The sequence below is a fragment of the Ailuropoda melanoleuca genome, chromosome 3 (assembly GCF_002007445.2).
Source record: "Ailuropoda melanoleuca isolate Jingjing chromosome 3, ASM200744v2, whole genome shotgun sequence".
NCBI classification, from domain to species: Eukaryota; Metazoa; Chordata; class Mammalia; order Carnivora; family Ursidae; genus Ailuropoda; species Ailuropoda melanoleuca.
The window spans coordinates 29,683,554-29,704,484 of NC_048220.1; the positions used below are offsets into that span (position 1 = coordinate 29,683,554).

Consider the following 20,931-nt stretch of genomic DNA (forward strand, 5'->3'; position numbering starts at 1 on the left):
ATGATGTGAGGTAGGGGGCATGTAATTTTAATTCCCCCTCAGCCTCTCAATAATCATGTACCCTTTGGTAAGTTCCTGAACGTTTCAATTTCCTCATTAATAAAGTGGGAATAACAAATAGTACCTAAGATCATAAGGTTATGGTGAAGATAAAGAGAAAATGTACATAAATCACTTAGCAAAGTGCTTGAAGCATCCTAACTGCTCCATAAAAGTGGTAGTTATTAGTTATAATATGAACAATGGGTAAATGCTTTCAGAGAGGAGGTACCACGAAGATGGGCAGCATTTCTGAGAAAGAACGTGGGATGGGGGAGGCTTGCTTAGTCTACCAGGAGGAGCCGATGTGGGATTGTTACGGGAGTGTCTGTCTTGGATAGACCACTATTTTAATTCCCGGGCCCATCCCAGGACTATCGAAAGGAGCCCCCTGGGCACAGAATCTGCATTTGTATCAACTCAATTTCCAGGGCGGGGTGTTGGGGGGTGGTGACGGTGGTCGCGCCGGCAACGCCGCCTTTATCCTTCAGGGGGCGGCCGAGGGACTGCGGCGGTCACGGCGGCTGCGCAAAACCCTCCCTTTCCCGGGCCGCCCCAGCCGGATCCGCCGGGCTCAGCTGACAGCTCCAAACACGGAAGAGGCGGTGCCGAACGCAGGTTGAGCCGGGCGTCGGTAGGTCGGCGCGGCGGTGGCGGTGAGGGGACCAGGGCTAGGGCGGAGGGCGGAACTTTCCGGCCCGGCACGGAGGGGTGGCCGGAAGGTACGGTGTGGACCGCGTTCCGGGCGCGCGAGGCAGCGAAGAGCTGCCGGGCTGGGACTGCTCAGTGGGCCCGAGCCCCACAAATCCCGGACGGGGCTTCCCCAGCCGGGCCCGGCTGAGATCCCAGCCCCCCGGGGAGCTCAGAGGAGGAAGGGGAAGATCCAGGCCCTGCTCGCTGGGAACGCCCGGGGCCGGCTCACACTTCCCACGTTCGTACAGCGCTCTCTGTGTCCAAGGGCTGGGGCAGGTAGCAAGGCTGGGGCTTGCCCCCGGGTTGTAGGTGAGTCTCACCAACAACGACTCAGCACGCCTGGTGGTGAGAGGGGGAGGCACCTGTGGCGGCGGGCTGGTTCCGGAGCCAGGGCTGACCCCAGCCCTGCAGTTGGCACCGTGTGGCCTGGGAGAATGAGTAGGATTTTCCCAGGCCCAAGGGAAACCCGGCGGAGGAGGGCTGCCCTCCCTAGTGTAGCAGGCTCCCGTTTGCCAAGGCAAATATTAAACTTGATGTCTATCTCTCATCTGATGGCTCCGGGGTTTGTTCTTGTTCCTGGGTTACAGATGAAGAAACAGAGTGGTCTGAACCCAGATTTAGTTATATACTAGCGGTGTGACCTTGGGCCCGAAAGGGATTTAAACTGTCATTTTTCTCATTTGTGTAATGGAAGCAGTAAGAGGACTTGCTTCATGGGGTTGTGGGAATCTAATAGGGGTTAATGCATTTAAAGGGCTTAGCACAATGCCTGACACACACTAAGAGCCCAGTAAGTGTTACTTTTCTTGGTGTTACTGTGAATCCTGCTTCTGGTGGGATGTGGCAGAGCAGTCACTGAACCTTACGATTCTGATCCCCAGTTTCAGCACACTGCATCTCATACCCATTCAGTTACTTTTTTTCCCTCTGTCAAACTGATGGCACTGCTAGATGCTGAGAACAATGCACACATGCAAAGGATTTTATCCTTGCCCTTAAGGAGCTAATGCAGTCCAGTGGTCCAAGTTCAGAACATGCTATAATGATGCAAAGTGGGATGTGATAATGTCATAGGAAGTTACAGTAAAAAAAAGTTTGCTGGATTTTTAAAGACTTGACATGTAATCAAAAATTTCTACATAGAATAGGGGCTTTGGACGTGGCTCTTGAAGGCTGAGTGGATAAAATGAAAATGAAATGTGGGTCTGCCATGTGAATTAAGGGACTGGGACAAAGTGGCAGCTTTAGAAGCTGGGGTCTGGTAGGGTAGGTCATGAGGAGCTGTTTACTGGAAACACTGCTTGGAGTAGAGCTTCTCAATCCTAGCTGCACTTAAGAATCACCTGGAGATCTTGGATAACTACTGATGCTTGATTTAATTGCTCTAGAATATGGCTTGGGCATTGAGAGTTTAAAACATGGTTCTCCAGGTGATTCTAATGTGCAGACAAGATGGAGAACACAAACCTATAACCAGAATCATTATAAATTCATCTTTCACCCCATTTATAAATCTTCCTGCAGGAAGAAACAGAAACTTAATTATGTTATCACCACGTGCTGTGTATGGTAAAATTGTTTAAAATTAAGATAATGTGAAAGGGCCTCATACAATATACAGTAGGTGCTCAATAAATGTAAATTGATTCTGAATTTCATTCTTAGCTTCTTTGGGAGTCACATATCTGAGAATCTGCTTTAAAAATTACCGTTTCGTATAATATTTTTGCATATAATTTCGTAGTCTTCTTAGGTTTCTCTAATCCATCTGTGGACCACCCTCCCCTTCCGCCTTACCCCCAGTTGAGAAATCTGGCTCTAAAACTTCCAGAATAGAACTTAAAAGTGTGTACGCATGCGTGCATGTGCATGCTTTTATTGTTTTGTTTTAAATATCTTGCTTTCATGATTAAGTTGACCTAATGTTGAGGGTCCCTAGCACGATTAATTCACTAGCAGGTGAGAGGAAATACTGGAGGGGGATAGGAAATGAAGAAATAGAAGAAGCCGAAGAGGAAAGAAGAAACAAAAGCAAACCCAGGAAAATGTTTAGATGTTAGTTACGGGACTTGGTGTGCTCACGTCACATATGACCTTGGTATTCCACCTCGGCTCCTCCCAGGGCTGAAGGCCGTCAGATAAGGCTTGTCTCATTGCTGGGTACATGCACATACCCGTTTAACCGTGTGGCTCAGTTAGGCTCTCCTAGAGAAAGTAATATGCAGCCGTAGATTGGCCTTGACTGTGTGTTAAGATGTGTTTGCCGTAAGTGGTAATAACAAATTCAGAATTTAAATTTGGAGAGTGAGTCTTAACACCATCTTTTGTATTTTTTTTTCGGCAGATGGCAGGATTTCTATAGTATATCTAGTATGAGTTCCAGATCTTGGTCTTTTATCCAGCTTCGTCTCATCTCCACCTTCTGGAGGATAAATGGGATTTGCATAAATTCCAGATTCTGAACTGAAAAACAGACTGCATTGTTAATATCCTTTTCTTCTGGTTGTTACTAACAGGTACTGACTTACCTGAATGGGAACATGTCCCTGTGTTCTGTTTCGGATAGGGATGCTGCTGAAGCAGAACCGTGATCAGCTGCTGGCAAGAAAATATTTTTTGGAAACGGAGTCATTTTAAATGAACTTATTCAAATTTTGTAGTGTCACCTTTTATAATGTCCTAACTTTTCGGTTGTGTGCATTTCAATTAAAAAATTTTTTTTTAGTTGAGGGGGGCATATTTGCAAATCCAGTTATGGTCCAGTATTTTAATTGACAGCTGTAATTTTTTTGTTGTTGCCTTAATAAAGTAATTTTCATAGATTCTCATATTTTTCCACATATACATTATCTGAAATTATGGTGCATCTTTCAGTTGATGTACTTAAAAAACATCGATTTTATATCATAATTGCAACATATTTTTATTCTTAGTTTTGCCTGAAATAATGGTAAATCTTAAAATTCTTTTGACAAAGTATGGTACTTGAAAAATTTAATGCTCCTTTGCTGCCTTCTCAGTTATCTAACCCTCTCCTATAGTATCTGTCTCTGTAATGTTCTCTGGAACAGGGTGTTCTCAACTGGGAGTGGTCCCCTCACTGCACCCCTGGGGGGGGCATGCTGTTGGCATCTAGTAGGTGGAAGCCAGGGATGTTGGTACACATCCTGTGGGGCACAGGACAGCCTCCCACCGCAAAGAATGATTTGTTCCAAAGCGTCAGTAGTACTGAGCTTGAGAAAACCTGCCCTAGAGATTTCTGTGCATTTAAGAAATTCATTGATTTTTAGGAAGTATATCACATATACTTTAATCTTTCTGTGAACAAGGCACTTTGCTAGATTTCGTGGACAAGTCAAAATAATTTGTGATTTGTCCTTTTTCTCCTTTTTTAAAGATTTATTTATTTATTTCAGAGAGACAGACAGAGCTTGAGCAGGAGGGGCAGAGGGTGAGGGAAGGAGAAACTCAAGCAGATTCCACCCTGACATTAGAGCCTGACACGAGGCTCGATTCCACAACCCTGGTATCACTACCTGAGCTGAAACCCAAGAGTCAGGAGCTTCACTGACTATGCCACCCAGGTGCCCCAATGATTTGTACTTTTAAAAAAAATTTTTTAAATCGTGCTTTTTTTTCTGAATCAGTGATACCTACCTGATGAAGTCAGCAATTAGAACCATCATTTTTTAAAAAAAATATTTTATTTATTTATTTGCCAGAGAGAGAGAGCACAAGCAGGTGGGAGCGGCAGGCAGAGGCAGAAGCAGGCTCCCTGCTGAACAAGGAGCCTGATTTGGGACTCGATCCCAGAGCCCTGGGATCATGACCTGAGCCCAAGGCAGAGGCTTAACCGACTGAGCCACCCAGGCGTCCCCACAACCATCATTTTTGAAAAAGCTGTTACTGTTGCAAAGCTGCTGGAATATTAAATGTGTCATTTCTAGTAGCAGAGAAGTGAGAATATTGGTTAATTCTTTGCAGTTGTTTGTGAGGAACTTTACTTTTTTTTTTTTTTTGTACTACTAGAGTTTTCCAAACTCTGTGCCTTTTCTATTCTTAACTAATTTGAATGATTGTCTTCAGCTCCTCAGGAAATTAAATGTCGTCAGAAGATCGGGAGGCTCAGGAGGATGAATTGCTGGCCCTGGCGAGTATTTATGATGGAGATGAATTTAGAAAAGCAGAGTCTGTCCAAGGTGGAGAAACCAGGATCTATTTGGACTTGCCACAAAATTTCAAGATATTTGTGAGCGGTTAGTTAATAATATTCCCTTGAACAGATTTTGCTAAATAAAGGTTATTCTTAATTTCTTAGTGTACCCTAAATTATTTGTCATCTTGTATCTATAGGCATTAGTGGTAGATGGTAGTATTACAGATTGAACACATATTTCTGTTTTCATTGAATTGGACTGAGGATAAATAGTTCTCAATTTGATTCGCCTTTTGACCACTGAATTGGGATATTATCCTGCATATTTCATGCATTCTAATCTTCTAACTAGCAGTTTATCAGCTATGAGTCATTGGCTGTTAAATAGGGATAATAAAAAAGAAAATGACATAATGTATGTGAAAACGCCTGGAAAGTTTTAAAGTACCGTGGTGGTTGTTAATACTATTTGGTTTCCAGAATCATTTCAACTACCATAAACCTGTGACATATGCTGTTACTCTGTGACCTTTTGCTTCAGAAAAAAGCAAAAAACTGCTGCTTTTGATACAAACGTTCACAGAAGACTTTGGTGCACACTTTCTCAAAAAGTTTCCACTATAAAGGCATTGAGTAAAGAAAGTAAGTGTGATAATTTAAAATGAAACTTTGATTGTGAGAGTGTTATGTGCTGTATCTTGCCCTCAAGCCTGAGATCATTGTGTTGGCACAAATTCTCCCGACTATGATTCATAGATAGTTGGCACATGCTGCTCTAAGTAGGTCATGGCTCTTTAATAGAAATAAACATCCTTTTCTCTAGATTGCGCCTGTAATCATCTACTGTAAAACAACAACAAAAGAAAACATTGTGTTTTACTTGCTTATTAGTGTTAGGACTTGCGCTCATAAGTGAATACGAGAATAAGTTATGTGTCTTCATTAGAAATTTCATGGTGCTTAGTAGATTTCTCAAGAGCTTACAAAAGATTTTTTTTAAGGTGGTGGCTACGAAGTGAAAATTAGGAAATAGAAAGTGCTTTGGGCGAGGGTTTTTATACCCTCAACTAAAGCATTAGTCTTTCTTGAGCACCGCTCAACAGTAATGGACACTCAAGTGTTGACCAACTGATTCTTTCTAATCTTTGTTTTTGGTTCAGGCAATTCAAATGAGTGTCTCCAGAATGGTGGCTTTGAATACACCATTTGCTTTCTGCCTCCACTTGTGCTGAACTTTGAACTGCCACCAGATTATCCATCCTCCTCCCCACCTTCATTCACACTTAGTGGCAAATGGCTGTCACCAACTCAGGTTAGACCCGAAACTTAATTTCTCCTATCCATTTTTAGAAACTTTAAAAAATCATCTTTAATTGAAGACTGCCTTGATGATCTTGAATTCATTGCATGAAGAACAAATGGCTTTGATTTTGTAATTTTTCCCCCTTGCCTTCATGAATCCTAATGTTAATGAATTGGAAATGTTTGATGTTTTAGAAAGGAATGGCAATGATTAGGATGACTAATCACTATGAATTGCAGTAGGAATAATTTTTAATCAAGTATATATATTTTTTCCTGATCTTGCTATTTTCCCATTTAATTTACATTGTAATAGAGACGATAAGGTCCTTCTAATTTTCCTTAGATGTTGGTATTACTTTTTTTTCTTAGTTTCTTATCCATTCCTTAAATGAAAGATTTAACTGAAATTAGGAGGACTAAAATTGAGCTGATGTAGTTAGAATAAACACATTTCCTAAGTAACCGTAATAAGTACTTTTATTTTTAGAGGTCTGTGTATTAATAACAAGTAATTGTTGACTAGTCTCCCATGGATGTAAATGCACACAAATAGAAATGTGTATGATTCCTACATCTCCTCTCTCAGGAACCTCGTATCATGAAGCCTTCGTTTCCTCCAGCTTACGTATCCTTTTCTAATAACAACCTCGGCTCTTGATTGAGACATAAATATGACTTGAAGCTAATATAAAGTACTCTGGGATAGATAATGGATCAATAGCAGCTACTTTTCTAGAAATCATGATGAAGATTGATAGGCTGATGTATATTAAGACAAAAGCTGTCAGAGTTACTTCACCTCAAGGAACAGCTTGTCAGTTTTTCCCTTTTGATCATGGAGTTTTCATTCCACCCCACTGACCAGTCTAATCTTTCAGATGAGAGTGCTTTTGTAAAATTCAGCTTATGGTTTAAAAACAAAATTAATTTAAAAAAAGGATAAGATGTCAAATAAAAAAGGAATATTACCTGACATTCTGATATCTGTGCCTGAGGCAACACATGCAAGACAGTGGAGTATTTACCCAAGAATATCAAGGCTGTTTGACATTTAGATCACAGAGAGTTGACTGAATTATTTAGATATTGATAATCTCATTTCTCCAGAGAGAAAACAAAACAAGGACAGATTCACTGAGTGTGTGGTTGCAGTTTCAGATTCCAGCCAAGTAGCATCGACTTCCTGCTGGCTTTTGGGAGTGTGGGGAGAGGAGAGTTGTTCATTATTTTATGTGTTAGAGCTGAAATTACAGTAGGATTCTCTATCAGATAAATTCTTGTGCATATAGTTGACGTTTTAATTGGCCTTATATTCCTTCTTGGTTCAATTCTTGTTGTTTGCTGGGCCCTGATTCCTTGTCATTGTGAATCTCACCTGTTGATAGTGAAGTTGACACATGGTCCTGGGTTTCCCTGTATCAGAGTTGGTTCAGAAAAGGGAAGTGAGTTTAGCCTCATAGTATTTTCCATTATGTTTCTCCCACTATATATACATACACAGTATCCTCCTATTCTTTTCCTCTTTCAATTCCCCTGACCTCACCTGCACCCCAGCTGCCTCTTTTGAGAAGGGGCTAGAAAAGGAAGGAGGATGGAGGAGAATGGCTTCTTCATTGGACTTGGTGGCTCAAATACTAATCAGAGCTCCGCTTTTAGTATTTATTACATTTTGCACATTTCAGCAGGTTTCTCAGAAGTATGATTGATCTTAGAAGGATATTCATGTAAATGTGAAAAAGTATTTTGCATGATATTTAACATAATAAGTTTTTAAGTTCAGGAAGTGTTTATGTTTGTGCCTATGTAGGGTTTGGTGAATGGCCGTACGTAGAGCAAGGAATAGAAAATGTCCTTTTTCACTTGTTGTTTAAATTTACACAATTTGTCTGCATCTGGAAGGCTTATTTTTTATGTTTAGCTAAAAAGAAAAGCCGCTTAATTCCTGAGCTCTACTTACCAATATTTTACATTTCTAATGGAAAATCCTCTTATATTTCCCTTTCAGATTGAACAAACCACCTTTAAAGAGGAAAAGTCAAAGTAGTTTAAACTTTGGTTGCTTAGCTTAGGAAGTGTGAGCTTTCTATGGCAGCAAAACCATGTTGAGGTCTTATAATCATGTCCAGGTTCCATATCATTCTGTCTTCCTCCATTAACCAGGATCTCATGTAAGCCCAGATTGCTTAGTTAAAACCAGCTTGTAAATCTGGACTAACAAGGATTCTGAGGTTGGATTCTGTTAGTGATTCTTTCACATGAGTTGGCTTTTTGATAGGACTGGAAAAGTTAGAATTAAGAACTTGGATGAGATTTTTAATTGCTCTCCTCCTAACATTATGCAGGGTACCTCCAGGACTAGGACTCCAAAGGAATAGAAGTAGTTCATTTTAGAGCTCCATCTCTTTCTCCTGCATGAGATACATAGCAATACTAAAACAACAAAGACAAAATAGCCTCCATTTCAGTGGCTCATATGTAAACCTATTGTCTTGCCATTTCTCTCGTTTTCAGGTTACTTTTAGCTTCTGACTGTGTGTTCTGCTGTGACTCAGGTTGTTGAATAGTGTAAGAAGTGCTCCGCTAAGAATATCAGTGCTCTTTGCAGCGCAGTTTAGCACAGCAGTAAAAAAATCATGTTAGGAATTGAAAGGGTTTAACTTAGAAGTTAAAAAGATTGCAAGAGAAGTGAGGAGTTGACAGTATCTTCACCTTTCCACACTCACCAGCACCCTTCTGTGCTCTCTCCTAGCTCTCGGCTCTCTGCAAGCACTTAGACAACCTGTGGGAAGAACACCGTGGCAGCGTGGTCCTGTTTGCTTGGATGCAGTTTCTTAAGGAAGAGACCCTGGCATACTTGAATATCGTCTCTCCTTTTGAGCTCAAGATGGGTTCTCAGAAAAAGGTGCAGAGAAGGACGGCTCAGGCCTCTCCCAACACAGAGCTAGATTTTGGAGGAGCTGCTGGATCGGATGCAGACCAGGAGGAGGCTGTGGATGAGAGAGCTGTGCAGGATGTGGAATCACTGTCGAGTCTGATCCAGGAAATCTTGGACTTCGATCAAGCTCAGCAGATCAAATGCTTTAACAGTAAATTGTTCCTGTGCAATATCTGTTTCTGTGAGAAGCTGGGTAGTGAATGCATGTACTTCTTGGAATGCAGGCATGTGTACTGCAAAGCCTGTCTAAAGGACTACTTTGAAATCCAGATCAGAGATGGCCAAGTTCAGTGCCTCAACTGCCCAGAACCCAAGTGCCCTTCGGTGGCCACTCCTGGTCAGGTAATCCTCTACTCTGCTCACAGCTGCCTCCTGCTTCTCTTTCACCAGGGAGCATCTTCTCAGGAACTTCTCTTGTTAGGGCTCATCAGGGCAGCCTGAGGCCTTAGGGCATGCCCGCAAGTAGTTTCAGTGTATCTATCAAGAATGCCGTGGTTTTTTGGTTTTTTTTTTTTTTTTTAAGATTTTATTTATTTATTTGACAGAGAGACAGCCAGCCAGATAGGGAACACAAGCAGGGGAAGTGGGAGAGGAAGAAGCAGGCTCCCAGTGGAGGAGCCCGATGTGGGACTCGATCCCACAACGCCAGGATCACGCCCTGAGCCTAAGACAGACGCTTAACGACTGCGCTACCCAGGCGCCCTGAGAATGCCGTGGTCTTAACTCTGCTGTTGAACCAAATGTAAATGCTTCCTCTGCTGGCCTGGGCATGAACAGTTCTTGGCAGGGATGAGTGTCAGAAAAGTAATTGCGAAGTCTTCTGGTGGTTTACTTAGTTTATATAAGGGGATCCCATCAACCTTGGAGAATCACTAACCTGCCTTTGTGTGAGGCTGGGATCCGAAGGGCATATTCCTTGGAATGGTTAACAGAATCAGGGACAGCATACTTGGTTTGACTTTTTTTTTTTTTTGGTCAACTTTATTAAGCCATAAATGTACCCATTTAAAGTGTACAGTTTGCTTAGCTTTGGCACCTGTGTAGACCATGTAGCCACCCTCTCAGTCCGGGTATAGACTTGGCCACATTTGGTTTGATTTTGAAGTGAGAGAGTTTTTTAGTTCATGTGCATCTAGTTAGCACCAGCATTTTAAGGATCTCCTCAGAATCAGAACTGGTCGGGAAATCCTCACATTTATGTGTTTTCTATTTCCCTCCAGGTCAAAGAGCTAGTGGAAACAGAGTTGTTTGCCCGTTATGACCGCCTTCTCCTCCAGTCCACCTTGGACCTGATGGCGGACGTGGTGTACTGTCCCCGCCCGTGCTGCCAGTTGCCTGTGATGCAGGAGCCTGGCTGCACCATGGGCATCTGCTCCAGTTGCAATTTTGCCTTCTGTACCTTGTGCAGATTGACTTACCACGGCGTCTCTCCATGTAAGGTAACTGCAGGTGAGTTGTAACTGTGTGAACTCGATCCTCCTGCCCTACACACACACACACACACACACACACACACACACACACACACACACACACACACCACCCCAAGAAAAAGCTTTAACTCTTTAATCCTATAATTTAGAAATGTTAACTCAACAGATACTTTTGTTTCAGTTACTGCCCTAGGCTCTGGAGATAGGGTAGTGACCAAATACCCTTATGGAACTTAATTTTAATGGTGGAGACAGGCAAACGAAATAATAAGAATATTAGATGGTCATAAGTGCTATGGAGGAAGAAAAGTAAGGCAAGGACAGGATATGAAATGTTCTGAAGCTTGGGATTTTACTTAGGGAAATAAAGGGAAGACCTCAGTGGTAAAGTAGTTTGAATAAAGACTTGGAGGAACTAAGGAAACACCCCATGGAGATAGCTGGGGGGGAACACGACAGAAGGAATGGCAAGGTAATTTCCATCTATGAACATGGGATACTGCAGCTCCTAGTTGGCCAGTGCAGACTGTCTTAGCTGCCACTCTTGTTTCCATGGCACGTATGTCTTTTTTTTTTTTTTTTTAAGATTTTATTTATTTATTTGACAAAGAGAGAGACAGTGAGAGAGGGAACACAAGTAGGGGGATGTGAGAGGGAGAAGCAGGCTTCCGGCTGAGCAGGGATTCCCAATGCGGGGCTTGGGGCTCGATCCCAGGAACTGAGCTGAAGGCAAATGCTTAATGACTGAGCCACCCAGGCGCTCCGCACCATGGCACGTATGTCTGATCAGTCATCAGGGTCTTTATCATTGAGTCCAGGAAAGCCTCAGAATCTTCCTCAACCCTTAGTGCTTCAGAGAGCCACCATTTATTGAAGTGGGCACGGGAGGTGAAAGCTGTTTGTAATTCTGATCTAAATAAGGATTGAGAAACCAGCCCTCTGACCTCGGTTTAACTGGACTTTGATGACTTAGTCTTTCTTACACTAACAGGGGTAATGATAATAGCTATTTCATAGGGTTATTTTAAGGATCAAATAAACTATCATAGTGCTACTCCAAACTTGTATTGTTGTTACACTGGTCTGTGACAAGATAAAGAAAGAAATGGAGTGTCAGGGCTAGAAAGTTAGAGCGATTTCACAGAGTAATTTTATGTCAGATCTAATAAAAATTTAAGCTTATATTTCTTTCTTTTTGTAATTTTTCTAATAATTCATTTGATTGTATTTTGCAAAAGTTTTGGTCCTTGACAGAATGGTGGGGGGAAAAAACTGGTCCTTTACCATGGATAGTTTGAGAACGACAGGCTAATCTGTGTAAAATGCAAAATGGTAGCTGTTAATGCCATTATTAGGATAGTTACTAATGGCTCCTATTAGCAGAGTGTTATTATCTCCAACAAAGTAGCCCTAAGAGGAAAACGACTAGATTCTTCCAGTTGCCTAGAACAGAGTCTTGTAGTGTGTATGGGCAGATGGGATGGAGAATTTACCAGAGTATAATAGAAGCCTTTGCTTTAGACTTCTATAACCTTATCATTGAGAGGCTGAAGTACGTCTCAGGTGTTTCGTAGCATTTGTGGAAGAAATCAGAGAAGCTTGGAGGCTTCAGCAAAATTAAGAATCTCTTTCTGTATCTCTCTGTATCGGTATATCTCTATATACATATTAGATACTACTATGTAAAGTGTATGAAATACAATTATTTTGAGAACATTAGAGTGATAATCTTTGTCCTGCATCTGAGTGAAGCAATAGAACAGTGCAGCGAGATTGAAGAATATCAGGGGAAAGGTTGACTGGAGGAACTTTGCAGGACCTGTGGATGGTAAATTGTAGTCACTGACTCTTTTTATTTACAGAATTGAACACTCTTTGCTCTTGAGCCAAAGATGCTTTTGTTTACTTTGTAGGCCTTGTTACTGTCAAATGATGAGTGATGCTGACTTCGTGGAAAATCAGTGTCTCTTTCAACCTTTGTGTCTTTTAGCCAAGTCAGTCTTTAACTGTGTGCTACTAGTTGCACAAACGTGCCAACATTAGTAAGTCAGAATCAGCAAAAAAGATGACCTCTTATTCCAACACCTTGTGCAAGTCCAGCTTCTCTGGCCGGAGCGTTCTTTTACATTCTTTGTCATTTGTACGTGTGTCATTTTTACCTACTTATAACCTAAATCTGCCTTTTTCTGGGTTCTGTAATGAGTATTTTAATTGAGTTGTAGCCATCTCATAAGTTTTTAATAACTAAATATTATGTCATTAAATAGCTCTTTCACATGTGGTTATTCCCTTGGACATTTAATTTGTTTTCCATTGTTATATGCAACTCCATGCACATAACTGTACTTTGGATTATTTCCTCATGATTAAAGTTCCTGTAGGGGCGCCTGGGTGGCGCAGCGGTTAAGCGTTTGCCTTCGGCTCAGGGCGTGATCCCGGCGTTATGGGATCGAGCCCCACATCAGGCTCCTCCGCTATGAGCCTGCTTCTTCCTCTCCCACTCCCCCTGCTTGTGTTCCCTCTCTCGCTGGCTGTCTCTATCTCTGTCAAATAAATAAATAAAATCTTTAAAAAAAAAAAAAATAAATAAATAAAGTTCCTGTAATAGCATTATTGAATAACCAAAGGTTATAGCCATTTTTTAATGGTTTTTAGATAGCTTTGCAAAGTTGTTTAAAAGTTAATATTCCATTTCACTTTCCAGAGAAATTAATGGACTTACGAAATGAGTACCTGCAAGCAGATGAGGCCAATAAAAGATTTTTGGAACAGAGGTATGGTAAGAGGGTGATTCAGAAGGCACTAGAAGAGATGGAAAGTAAGGAATGGCTAGAAAAGAACTCAAAGAGCTGCCCGTGCTGTGGAACTCCCATAGAGGTAAAGGTTCGGGCCCAACTTGGCAGACAGACTTACAGGCTTGTTAGGGTTGCCTTAACAAGCCTATTAATTTTATGACTAAGAAAACACATTTATTAAACCTTCTTACTTATAAAATGCAAATTCACTACTAAATATTTTTATTGATCTTCAGTGTATGTAGACTTAGGTTTTTAAAATGCTTTCATGGAGTGAAAATTGTTCTCACATTGTATCCATAACAAAACCTGAATGGGTTATGAGGAAGCCTATTGGAACTACAAGTAACTCTTAACTCATCTACGTGATTAAAAAAATATATATATATCAAGCCTGACCTCTTAGAACTATTTATCTTGGACTTTAACACACCTGCTTACAAAGCATAAACTTAGGAAATGAAGACATTTTCCTATTAATCTGAGCCAAAATAGACATTTAAATCTGTTGCTTCTTGGCAAAATCGTAATATGTTTTAAAGTCGGAAATTATCTTTGCATTTGGTTCTCCTGTTCCAATCCATTATGTCTGAACTGGACCTGCTGGTGATTCCCCAGTTACTCTGTAAGGAAACTGGCATTCTGTTTAAGCACGTCAGCCATGCTTCAGCCCTGTGTTAAAATGGAGGACTTGGTACCAAATGTTTACCTAGATTTGTGTATAAAGTTTAAAGTCACACATATTAAATCCAAACATTTTAATATTAATTTACATGTTCGGCTTATAATATACATGTTTGGTTTGTATCTACTGTTTATCAGAAAAGATTTGGGAAAGTATCTAGTTGTAGGTACACCTGCCAAATATTTTCTGTATTTTGCTTGTAAAGCAACAGAGGAAAGCATTTAATAGTTAAAGTATGTTACCTGTATAACTCAAGCCTGCCTGGGGAAAAAGATGTCCAGGGGACGGTTGTACTCGATCTTTTTGGCATGTGCTTTTCTCTTTTGCTTTTATAGCCTTGATATTATTCTCTTTCTGTTTTTTCCACCAGAAATTAGATGGGTGTAACAAGATGACATGTACTGGCTGTATGCAATATTTCTGCTGGATTTGCATGGGTTCTCTCTCTAGAGCAAACCCTTATAAACATTTCACTGATCCTGCTTCCCCGTGTTTTAACCGGTATGTATACATCATCCCCTGGTCTCAGCAGCAATTTTTGGTACTTCATTTGTAGACCACTTTAGAGAATTCTCTTACACATTTTCTCACATATATGATCTTTTATATTTTCTAGAAAGTGAGTTTATGACGAAAAATATGTTATCTGGATATTTTCTTTTTTATTCTCCTCAACTTCTTATAGTGAAAATTTTCAAACCTACAGAAGAGGTGAAAGTTGAAAGAGTATGATTAGTAGGATACCACCTACCAAAATGAACAAGTAATAGTATTTTATCATATTTGTTTTCCAGTACTTGATCCTAAGTTGGAGATAGGTTGCTTTATCTCTCAATACTTCCACATTGTCTCCTAAGATAAGAAAATTCTTCTACATAACAGTAATACTTAAATTTAGTAACGAAAGCATACTATCATCTAATAAACATGTTTAAAACTTCCCAAATATCCCTAGAAAATCTTTTAAAGCTCTTTTACTGAACCATTATATAATCAAGTTCAGACATTTTCCTTGGTTCTGTCTCTTCAGTCTCTTAATATACAAGAGTTTTGCCCACCTTTTTTTGTATGTGTTGAGGGGAACATTGACATTTGAGAGAGTCCAGGCCACTTGTCCTGTAGAGAACATCGTACTTTCTAGAGTTTTGCTTCTCCCTGTTGTCTTGTAGTTAGTTTCTCTGTCCTCTCTAGTTCCTGTAAATTAGAAGTTAGCTCTAGACTCAGTTTGAATAGATTTCGAGTCAAATTTTTGACAAGAATACTTCCTGAGGGGTGATGTTTACCTTATATTGTAATACAGTAGGTCCATAATGTCTTGTTGTCCCACGTTAGTATGCCGCTCAATTCTATTGTTTGCTCCATTGTAAATGTCAGTTTTCTTTTTTGTTGTTAGTAAGTAATCTCTGGGGTGATTTCTTGGCACAGTGTGAATATCCTGTTTTTCAACAGCTCTGATTTTGGCATTAGTTGATGACCTTTGTGAAGAGGCATCTGTCTAGTATCTACAATCACTGGTGTTACTAAATTATAAGAGAAATTGAAGAAGCAAGCTCTGCCCGTGAACCGCTGTAAATCTAATGTTGAAAATTGCATAAATTATAGGTAACATAGGGAAGGAAAACAAGTTGGCAGCTATAAAACATTATACCAGTGGAGCGTGCAAGGACAACGAAGCAGAGAGTAGAGTGATTCATATGTAATAGAGTTACGGTGGTTTGGAAGAGTTCCCCTTCTAGCTTGCCTGACTTCCCCAATCCTGGCTTAATTCCATTTACTGTACACGTTGAGTATCAGTTTTTTGATACTCATTTCCAATTATTGTTAATCCTTGGCCCTAGAGAGTTTGTCTGGATCTGAAAAGGGCTATTCTTGTAAACTTTAAGACAGCTTGTTCAGAGGGAGCCGTATTTCAGCCCTCCTCAGTGTAGTGATTAAAGGAAAGGAAAAGATCCACAGTGTTTTCAGACGAGTACAGAGAGTAATTTTGAGAGAAAGAAAGAGATGATAAAGTGTTTCCCAGGTGCCTACAAATGTACCTTGTTTTATGCTTCCAGGTTGTTCCATGCTGTGGATGTTAATGGAGATATTTGGGAAGATGAGATTGAAGACTAGTTAACGCCTCCTACTCAAGATAAGGAAGTGGAATGGTTTGCCCTAATCTTTTGTCTAGTACACAAGATAACTTTGCAGGATATTTAGGGTACCATTAATTCACTCTTCCTTTGTAGAAGATGTGGAAGAACAAGGTTTATATTTTCGTGTGGTACTACTGATTAAGGCACATTCATATTTTTTTCAATTTAAGATAGAGAAAATTATAAGCCAAAGGTTCAGAAAATGAAAACTAGAGAATATTAAATACTACAGTGTGCCCGAAACTCTGAATAGTTAAAAAGTAAGTATTTATTTTCTTCCCCAAGCTTTAGGTGAGGAGAGGAGTAAAGAGTTAAACTTACAGACCTTTTTATCTGAAAGCATCCCTCTAAGGCATTATGTGGGAGTCCCCCCGTACTGCTTCTTATAACTGGGGTGGGCAGATAGAAGCCTTATTAAAATTGTACTGAGAGCCTGATCTCATTAACTCCATGTTACATTCCTTTGAACCTACGTTTCTGCCAAGTTAATTCTTTCTTTGGAGGAAGCCCTTTACTCTGTGACTGATTGGATGGCCCAGTGTCATTTGGATCTGCTTTTCAGAATAGAAATTTATAGGTAATTTAAAAAATATTTTTAATGCCATAAACACTGTGGGTCACCTGGTATTTATTAGTGGTGTGCAGTCCACTGGTTTTGAGCCAAGTCTAGAATTTAATGATATTGGCCCAGAAGAATTTCAGTCCCATTCAGCTTTTCTGGGCCGTAGAGCCTAGATTCAAGATGACTTGTCTTTGCTACCTTTTGTTCTACCTTCTCTCCCTTCACTCTTACCCTGCCTTCCATCAGTAAGGACGATTTTAATATTAACTCCAGCTGCTCATATTTTTATTTCTGCTGGAGTAAGAGAAAGCCTAATATATTCCCAAGTTGAACAAGCTGTTCTTTCTTTAATTACCTCCATTTTGAACTCCACACCATTGTAGTTCTAGTCCTCATTTTCTGGATTCTTTTTAAAGGTCTTCTCTAATGAGCTACGGAAATTTGGCTTCCTACCCTTTTTTTTTTGTAACAGCACTGTTTTGGGGGATAATTTTAATTCCTAGATCCCTGTTTCTGGGTTTTGATGGCTTTTTGAAAAATTGTCTTTCCTTATGGTTTGGTGAATGGCTTGGTAGCAAAATAAGACTTTTTTGAAAAAGAGGACAGAGGGATACAGCTGCAGCTGTGAACATGTTCTTTTTTCCCAAAGTGTCATTGAAAACTGGGGAATCACTTTTAACCATTTTATGTGTGTGTATATCCAGAGTCAGCAAGGACTGTTTCTGGATTGTCAATGAGGCTGCTTAATCTTAAAAATAAAAGTAATTTAAAAATTGTCTTATAATTAGAGCAGAGTTCCTGCTATTCTGTCTCCAAGGCAACTGATCACATTTTTAAAAAATGTACGGCGTGTAACACATATTCTTAAAGTGAGTAGAAAAAAGTCATGAAACAGCACCTCCTCTCTTAACCAGACTCGTGACTGAACTTAGGTTTTAGTGCCCATATTTTTGAACCATATGGTTCATGAGCTTTCATTTTGCACATTTTATATAAGAACTAAAGTTAAGGAATAAGTTGAATATAAGAAATGGAAAGTAAGGGGGCGCCTGGGTGGCACAGCGGTTAAGCGTCTGCCTTCGGCTCAGGGCGTGATCCTGGCATTATGGGATCGAGCCCCACATCAGGCTCCTCTGCTATGAGCCTGCTTCTTCCTCTCCCACTCCCCCTGCTTGTGTTCCCTCTCTCGCTGGCTGTCTCTATCTCTGTCAAATAAATAAATAAAATCTTAAAAAAAAAAAAAAAAGAAAAGAAAATCAAGTTAAAAAAAAAAAAGAAATGGAAATTAAAATAACTATAGCGTATACACCTAAGAAGAGTGGCTCTGTGATTGAATAGGAATTCAGTAGAGATGTTTTTAGTAGTAGCCGCTCAGAAGCTCCTCGGTTCATGGACTAGTTGATATTTGCTAGAGGTTATTTTATTTTAAGCTTTTGCACATTATGTTGATGATACAGTGGAAGTAGGAAAGAAAGCTTCGTCATGAAGTTTTGTGAAAGAAATGGGAGGTTTTCTTTATGTTTTTAAAAAATACAGCAAGTGGTTAGTCTCAGACTTTTTTGTTCATCTGGGTGTTTCGTCCTTTTTTCCTTAGGTACAAAATCTTCACCCTGCAGTTTTAACAAAGACGATAGGGCTTGTCAAGTCTTAATTTTGAGGCATGAGTTATGAGGTAATTTTAAGATTGTATAGTTTTAGGTAGAGTATTTTTGTTGCTGAGTAAAATGAAAAATTGGGATAACCTCCTGAATGATGCCCTATGAAATACCTGAGTTTGTGGACGGTTGGCATATCAAGAAACTAAATTATAGAACAAAGAGTTTTATACCTAGCTTAATTTCATGAAGGCCTTTTTTTTTTTTTTTAAACAAGTGGGCCAAGATTTGTCCTACATTGACATGAACCTCATGTCCTTTTGGTGACAGCGAGACAGCCAAGGGTCCCTGTATAAACTGCCAGTTCATCGTGCTCAAAATTAGAGTTGGAAGAGGCTGCGTCTCTTGATTTAAATAGAAGTTTTGAGGGGCACCTGGGTGGCTCAATCCTTAAGCGTCTGCCTTCGGCTCAGGGCGTGATCCCAGAGTCCTGGGATCGAGCCCCACATCAGCTCCTCTGCTGGGAGCCTGCTTCTTCCTCTCTCACTCCCCCTGCCTGTGTTCCCTCTCTCGCTGGCTGTCTCTCTCTCTCTGTTAAACAAATAACTAAAATCTTTTAAAAAATAAAATAAAATAAAAATAAAGAGAAGTTTTGAGTCTAGAACAGATAGATGAAAATAAGCTACTAAATACTTTTAAAATCAAAATAGAAGTTTTGTGACTTTTTAAGCTTGTGATTGAACTGACTGAAGGGCCCACTTCCGTCAATTGAATTGCATCTTGTCCCATTCATTTTTTTAAATAAACATTTTTCGAAGTTTCAGATTTACAGAAAAATTGCAGAGGTAGAACAGCATTCCCATATATTCCATGTTTGCCCTATTACTGGCGTCTTCGTATAGTACATTTGTCACAAAAACAAATATTGATACATTATTAGTAACAGAACTCCATACTTGATTTAGATTTCCTTAGTTTTTTTACTGTTGACCTTGAGCTATTCCTGGGTTCCATACAGAATACCACATATTACACTGAGTCATCACGTCTTCTTAGCCTCTACTAAGCATGTCTCGCATGTTCTACCGATGGCACGGTTGTACCATCCATTTTCATTGTTAGTATGACTTCAGCATCCATCAGATCTTGATGTACCTGGATTGGTCAGGACCTGAAAAGCTTTTCTTGGAGATTCATGACCTAATCCCAGTGGGCTTACCAAATCATTGATTTTTTTTTTTTATGTCTTTTTGTGGCTTTAAATCAGTTATTTCTCAGGATACTTCACTGGTTTTGTATGGAGTTTTAGTCCATATACCTGTTATGGTCATTTTCCTACTCAGCTTCATGAGGAAATCATCAAACAGGATATGTTTGTTGTTATTGTTTTTTTAAAAGATTGTATTTTTAAGTAATCTCTACACCCAACGTGGGGCTCAGACTCACAACCCTGAGATCAAGAGTCGCATGCTCCACTGCCTGAGCCAGCCAGGTGCCCCTAAACTGGATAAGTTGATTAAACTTGTGGGTCATCTGGACCCACAGGGCTCTGCATGGGTGTGAGAGGATAAGCTTGCAATCTCAGCTAAATACTGAATCCAGTGAGTGAGCATCGAGTGGACACATCTCTTGCTATTGAGGAGACAGATTATGGAGAAAACACTTGGCAGCCACTTTCCTAGACCTGAAGCAATGTCACCAAGGTCATTTCTTTTTAACTTTATTTATTTAAGTAATTTCTACACCCAGCGTGGGGCTCAAACTCATGACCCCAAGATCAAGAGCCACTCGCTCTTCTGACTGAGCCAACCAGGCACCCCAGCAAGGTCATTTTTTAGTAGTAGAAGTTTCTAGTTTACTTTAGAAATCCCTTAATAGACTTACTTTTTATTTATTTATTTAGGTTAAGGAAAAAGTAGAGTTAATTAGATGGGATAATCACAGCACCATTCATGTGGCTGCCTTTGGAAGGAAATTTTGGAGAGCCCACGATATTAACTTTGTCATAAGCATGACCTGCAGGTGGCAGCAGTTCCCATGTTATAAAAATGCAGTAACTAAGACCCTAGTATTTTATTTTGTTACAGAAACAGGTTTATTTGGGGGATTTTAATTTTCCTCCTTGTGTTCCATTATAGTCTGCTATACACACTGGAGCTGGAATGGCGTCTAGTGATACCAGCAAGGCAGGAACAGCAGTATTAACAAAAAATGTAAGGCCACTTAAAACTGTACTTGAACCATAGTTGGCATTCATTTGTTACATAGAACGTATCACTCCAATAGTCGCACTTGTCTCCATCCACTGAAGGAAACTAACTAAGTTCTGTCTGACACTCCTAAGTATGACAGATGTGGTACCCTCTGATACTGGTAAGAATAGCGAAATAGTCTGCTCCCTGAACTTTGGTGCAATAAAAAATTGGCCGGCAAACCAGGCCGAGGCTTTGTAGTCAGAGAGCTGGCTTTGAGGATATTCTCACCAATGTTAGTGATAATGATCAACTTTCAGCATTCACAGTCTGGTCTGGGTAATTACTCAGGTCGCTTGAAGATTTACCTCTCCAAGGATTCGCATACTTCTCTGAGCCAGAGGGC

The 20,931-nt window shown here is 40.2% G+C and overlaps 1 protein-coding gene across 5 annotated transcripts; it reads left to right on the top strand.

Annotated features, from left to right (window-relative positions):
- The first annotated feature begins 520 nt into the window (after nt 1-520).
- RNF14 (ring finger protein 14) lies at nt 521-17,522 on the top strand. 5 transcript variants are annotated; one of them, XM_019795304.2, is made up of 9 exons: nt 521-673; nt 3,077-3,248; nt 4,819-4,988; nt 6,049-6,200; nt 8,943-9,470; nt 10,349-10,577; nt 13,266-13,438; nt 14,412-14,542; nt 16,096-17,522. In XM_019795304.2, exons 3-9 carry the CDS (start codon nt 4,835-4,837, stop codon nt 16,151-16,153), a joined length of 1,425 nt encoding a protein of 474 aa, XP_019650863.1. In that variant the 5' UTR covers nt 521-673; nt 3,077-3,248; nt 4,819-4,834; the 3' UTR covers nt 16,154-17,522. The 5 variants fall into 5 exon arrangements, with proteins under 5 accessions (XP_019650863.1, XP_002912583.1, XP_011218022.1 ...); XM_002912537.4 differs by having other exon boundaries at nt 670-761; XM_011219720.3 differs by lacking the exon at nt 521-673 and adding an exon at nt 680-1,041.
- Nucleotides 17,523-20,931: the final 3,409 nt, after the last annotated feature.